At 49.0% G+C, this 6,276-nt stretch overlaps 1 protein-coding gene across 1 annotated transcript in view; it reads right to left on the bottom strand.

Moving 5' to 3' along the window:
* Window positions 1-799: 799 nt before the first annotated feature.
* Window positions 800-6,276, bottom strand: part of VWC2L (von Willebrand factor C domain containing protein 2-like) — a 56,886-nt gene continuing 51,409 nt past the window's right edge. The window contains exon 4 of the mRNA XM_009709422.1: window positions 800-969. Coding sequence (XP_009707724.1) covers window positions 800-969 — 170 coding nt within the window. The remainder of the gene's footprint in view (window positions 970-6,276) is intronic.

Raw genomic sequence — 6,276 nt, 5'->3', positions numbered from 1 at the left:
TCAGCGGTCCCTATCTATTAAACTGAAATTATTTTTATTAACCAAGTACTTGATGGTAGTGTTGAGGATGATGTAAACACTTAAGGTGACACTTTTCAGCTGGCTAGCTGAACATCTCACCCTGGTTTTATTGCAGCTTCTTCTGAAGTCCTTCAAGGTAGGACCCAAGGCTCCGAAAGCTGGAGCCTGCCGGCCCCAGTCACCCCCAGTGCCTGGCACCCTGGCTGTGCAGCCGGTGACAGGATACTCCGGCTTTGCAGCCTGCTCCAAGGCATGGTCTGCAGTCTCCACTCTCATCATCGCGTGTCATTTGGAGGGACAACATAAAGCCTGGTGAACCCCATTTTTCACCTGCTTCCTTGGAGTTTTTGCCTTCCAGATTCATATGATTTTTCCAAAACTCCCTAGACGGGGATTTGGCTGTTTCTCCAAACACCGAGCCAAGCCACTGCTGAGATACCCGAAGGGCTAATACGTGTGGGTAACAGGATAATCCCTATGGGTAACCAGGCGGGAGAGTGGCCCAGCGGTTTCTCTTTAAGCTCTCATGGGTTATCACTATAAAGAGAACAGCAGCATAAAACGTTGTGTGTGTGTATGCTGCAATGACCAAAAATACCTTGACTGCATCCTTTCCAGTGCCAGATGCCTTACAATCTAAATGAATAGTAGCATTAATTACTATTAAAATCCTTCCCTGTCCCACTGAAACAAGTCTAATAGCTCAGGCTCGCTCTTTCTCTCTCTCCCTCCTTGTCCCAGGTCGCCAACTCCTATATCTGAAGAAAACATCAGAAAGTCACACGGCAAAGGGTCCTTTCACCTGAATGGTTGGGCCACCGAAGTAGAGAGACCGTGGGACTCTCAGCCTTGTGCCGGCCAGGTGAGCGAAAGCATGCTGCATTGCACTGGGGGACACAGCTCTGAGCGTGCAGATGGGGTCAGGCATGGGTACCAGCACCAGGGATGCTGCAAGAGCCCAGAATCAGAAAGATTGTGTTGGAAAGGATGCCCTGAAACTGTCAGATAATGTCTCTTGGTGCTATTCTACCCATCCTCTTGCCTTCTTCTGTGGAAAGTCTGGTGCCAAGAAAATATTGACTGGCAGCTCCCACGGATGCAGATAACTAATTAATTAGTGCAGATAACTAATTAATTAGTGACCGCAGGGGAACCAGTACGGTCAGAGGACACAAATTCCCCAAGAAAGGTGAGGCTTTGTCCATCTCTTGCTGAACGGTCATCGATAACACCCAACTGGCTGCCTGCCCAAAAGATGAGGCCATCTGTGCGGATGGGCACGAGCATGACCCGTCCCCTTGGCCTTGGCAGGGAGGACATCGGCCGATGCTGGTGGGGACACAGTCTAGTTCTATTCCATCCCAAAGCAGCCTGACTTAGCTTTCTGGTTGGGTTTTTTTTGTCTTTCATTCCAATTTCCTAGTGCAGAATTATCCCTTTGGGCTTGCACACCCTGTGTCCAGAAGCACGCCACATCTTGGCAATGGCTTATTCTTCCCTGCCTTGGGCTAGTTATGCACACAAAGCACAGTAAAGCCCCAAGTAATATTTTACATAGCTTAATATAGGTCCCTTGGCTACTTAAGGGCTTCAGCTTGCTGTTGACTTACGGGATATTGGTGCTGGCCTGCCTGCTCCCCATTCACAGACTGTCAGCATGAATGTCCATGGGTAGAGGGAAAGGAATTGCCAAAAGGAGCAATTTGGTGACCAAAGGCAGTTACCTGGGTTAAGATGATATGTTGTAGAGGTTTCTGTGGCTCTCAGGTGCTTTTTATTTCTGTGTGGAGCTGCTGGAAAAAAATGCCAACCATCTACTCTGTGCTCCTCTGCTATTTATTCGGACACCAATCCGTGACCATGATGGCTAAAGGGTTTCCAGGGTCAGTTTCTGTCTCCGTGGCTTGGAGGGTGGACCAACTTCATGGTCATCCTACAAAATCCTGTGCATTGAGAAGCTCCTTAAAGAGAACTTGGAGGGTCTCCATCACCTTGGTACGTGAACCAAAATAGTCATGTTCCCAGAGCTGCTATGTCGACAGGGAAGTACATGTCACCATGTTGTGTTGGACATTGTCCCATGTTGGGCGTATTTGGATGCAAAACTCTCACTGCAGTCTGTGGCACCGGGGTGTTGTTGGCTCTCCTGGGAGCACGCAGGAAGAGTACGGCTAAGTCGGGGCATGAACTGGCATCTTCTGAGAGCAGAGCTCTTTTAGATAGTTATGTTAGTCATGGTAAAAAGATATTTTCCTTAAAAAAGATACTTTTCCTTAAAAAAAAAAATCACTCTGAAAATGTAGGAAGTATATCTGCAAATACAAATATATACATACGGTATATTAAATATATAAATACAGTCACTTACTTCCTTTCCATGCTCTCTATTCCTTGTGTTTTAAAAGTTAAGATCCCACACCACAAAGGAAGGTGGTTTCTTGATAAATTTTTCATTTTCTACATTGACTTGCTGCTGCAAAACCATGTAATTTTGCTGTACATTCACATGGGCCCTCTTTTCCCTTTAACAGCCACCAAAGAGAAACACATTATTGCTCATGCTGTGCTGGAAGCTGAGGATTTGCTCTTTGCCTTTACATTTAGCAGAGCTGTGGACGAATAGGGGTTGCTGCAACGGATTCAGCATCCCTGCCAGCTGGGACAGCCGAGCCAGGGGACGGTCATGTCAGGTGGGACTTGACTCATTATGTGCCACTGAAGCCATTATAAGCTGCTGACTCAGGAGCGCTGGTGCTCAGTGTCCCGGTACTGCGTGGTGCTGTCTGGGTGGGATGGTGGGATGCACAGTACCCAAATTCCAGGTCTTGACTCATTATGTGCCACTGAAGCCATTATAAGCTGCTGACTCAGGAGCGCTGGTGCTCAGTGTCCCGGTACTGCGTGGTGCTGTCTGGGTGGGATGCACAGTACCCACATTCCAGGTTTTTCCCAGCCTTAGCCTGGTTTTAAGTGTGCTTTGCAGGCTTCTGGGGGACAACAACATCACCCTGCTGATGTTTCGCAGGTGACCCAGAGCTGAGACAGCTCCTCCCCTGGCGTGTGCAGGAAATAATCCCATAATTATAAAATAATTTGGGGTAATGGCATATTAATGAGGATGGGGAAAAGGTGATGCTCTCGGGGTTGGCTTTCACACTGCTGGAGGAGGAGGGAGGCTGTACACAGCTGCTGGACTTGTAGGGGACAGAAAATGGCATCACATCAAAGTGAGACTTGGGCGTTAAGCATCCCAGGAGGAAGGATCGCCTTTTTGGCTCTGGGTGTGTTTCTTCTGCAAGATTCACTGTTACTCACGCTGAAGATGTTGCCTCTAAGCTATCCGCTCTCTGACCCACTCTTTTGCTCCAACTTGAGGTCTTTTGGCTCCGTTTTCTACCCATGTCTCCTCCTCTATCTCCACTCATGCTCTCCTCTTTATCCCTCATCTTTCCAACCCATCAACTCCACCTTCCTCTACTTTATGCCCTACCAAGCCCCTTGCTCTTCTCTCTCCCCCTCAGCATCTTCCCTCACCTTTGTCCACCTTCTTCTCTTCTCCATCTCCCCAAAATACCTCTTGTATTTTCAAGAGTGTCAGCCTGGGGGGAACGGGAAGGATGGCACCCGCGGAGGAGGTTGTGCTCCCCCATCTAATAACATATGTATCAGACACCTTTCCCTTGAGATGGCAGCTGCTGGAAGCCCAAGACGAACCTTTCAACAAGATTAAAGAGATGGTATTAATTGCTATCGATCATGGGTCAACAAATTAAATTGCATCTGCAACTGCATCTCTGAAAGGTCTAAATGAGAAGAGTAGTTAATGGGTCTGGCTGGCCCAGAGCTGTGATTAATTAAAGGGAGAAATGAACTAAAACATTTAAGAAAAAAAAAAAAGGCAGAAAGGAAGGAGATTGCGATGAGGCTGAAACTCTTTAGCGTATTTGGGGAGCACTTGATGGGATTTCCATTCTGGATCCACCCCGTCTGGCTTGAGAGGGGCTGCTATGAAGCAGAGCCGGTGGCAATGATTTTTGGGGCTATTGCTCCAAGTGTCCCAGGTGCTGTGGAAAGACTACCCACCCATGATCGGCAACTCGTCCCCACCACCCCCCAGAAAAGCCAAGCTGTGCCCATCCCTCCTCTCTGCAATGCCAGACCTTGCCCTGCCACCACCTTGGTGCTCGGGGAGAGGTACGGGATCCCTCAGTGGGACCGCAGGCCTAACGCTGCTGGATTTGGGGGAATCGGATCCCTTCTACACTCTGAGCCAGCACCTCCTGGAGACCTCGCAGATACATCTGAGATTGATGGGATCTGCAGGGCTTCCCTAGGTGTGTCCTCCTGCCATCAGCTTTTTTCTTTTTTTTTTTTTTTCAGACTCAATGCCATGAAAGGGTGAATGGAAAAACCGGAACATCCCCATGTTCCTTAGCAATCCCACTCGCCGTAGATCCTGCTCTTCGTGCTCCCATCCTGCGTGGTCGCCAACCCAGCAGCATCCCAGTGGGAGCCGGGAGTAAAGTACTCCTGGGTGGGAATAAGGACGCTGCCGTGACTCCTTGGGAAATAATGAAGTAGCACAGCATGGAATGGAGATGGTGCTTAATTAATAATGAAGAAAATAATATGTGGTATGTATAGCGCTGTACTTGTTCCGAGCACTGTACAAACATTAACTACAGTAATTAAGCTGTAATTAATTAGAGTAACTACTAATCAGTGTAAATAATGATGCATCTGGAGGTACCAAATGGAGTTTGTGAACTGAAAGCAAATTTCCATGTTCAGGAAATGGCATCAAACGTAAAATGGCACCAGTAAAAGGCAAAACCAGATGGAGGTTAAAACGAGAGCCTGGGAGTTGTGTCGGTCCACGACGGCTTCCCAAAAGGGAATCCCAGCTTGGCAGGTACCTTGTGACAAAGCAAAGCTGAGTTAGTGGTTTACTGCTGAGGAGCTCCCTGGGCAACCCATCCCATCTGTAGGACTTTCACAGCTTTTTCCAGGCTCCGAGCCCGCTCCTCCCACCCCAGCCCCATTGCTGCACTCGCCAACGCTGCAGTGAGTCGGGGGCTGGAGCAAGGGATGGGGAATCGGGAGCTTGAGGGGGTGATATCAGCAGAGTAAAATACACCACAAATATATCATTTGGGGTCTTTTTGCTGGTTCACACACTTTATATTTAACAAAATAATTTTTTAATAATATAGTCTTTTACACATCAAATATTGTTTCTAGAACCCCCCATTTTTTACAGAATATTTTTCATTTAATCACTAGTTTCAGGCACACTATTGTTTGAAAATTTTGAAACTGGATAGTCATTGGCAGGCAACAGCTTACAAAGAAACGTGGCGATGACTCCTTTAATGGTACCAGCTCAACTCGCAGGAAGCCAATGTTCAGCCAAAGTATGGCAATCACGGTGCTAGTGCTCGTCCTAACCCCTGCCCTCCGGTAAAATGCACAAATGGGAAATAAATAAAATATAAAGGCAACAGTATGCATAAACCGAGACCGACCGTGCTGATCCACTTCGGCAGAGGATGCTGTAAGGACGATTTGCTGCCATTGCTGTTAAGAGCAGGTACTGGACTGAAGTCTGAACAAAATAAGCACCGTTACCCTAATGGCCGTGACCAAAAAAGCAGCAAACCAAGCGTGGATGGTGATGGGAAAGGCTCCTGCACTCACCTGGGCAGGGCACGGCAGAGCAGGGAAATGACATTGGTGGCTTTTCTCTCACAGTATCATTTGCAAGCTGCAGCCTGAGACAGCAGGAGAGGCCGATGCCGAAAAGCCCGAAGGGGACCCTTGGCTGCTGGCGAGGTCTGCAGGGCCCCCTCCTCCCGACAGGCAGGCAGGCATGTAGCCACTTTCTAGAGAGACCCTTCTCCAGGAGCACGGACACGGCCAGCCCTTCCCCAGCCCTCCGTGCACCCTGGCTTGCTTGATTCCCAGCAGTACGGATGCTCCGGGGACTGGGGGAGAGCCAGGGCAGCTCCCTCGCGCTGCACCAAAGGGTCTTGCCCACCAACTGAGCCGCTTTAGTGCCGGCATAGCGATGGGACATTTCTGGAAACCTCCCTAAGGGCGATGGGCAGAGCTGGAGGGATCGGATATTCTGACTCGCAGTGGCCAAATCCCACTGTCGCTGAAGTCAACAAAACGATGTCCTTGGCTCCAGCAAGAGCAACCTCGGCACCGGCAAAACAGGGATGGGGCAAGGCAGGCGAGCACCTGTTCAGCCCC

This window comes from Cariama cristata, unplaced genomic scaffold (genome assembly GCF_000690535.1).
Source record: "Cariama cristata isolate BGI_N322 unplaced genomic scaffold, ASM69053v1 scaffold10501, whole genome shotgun sequence".
Taxonomy (NCBI): Eukaryota; Metazoa; Chordata; class Aves; order Cariamiformes; family Cariamidae; genus Cariama; species Cariama cristata.
The sequence above is the reverse complement of the archived record's forward strand: the minus strand, read 5'-3'. Positions and strand labels throughout refer to the sequence as shown.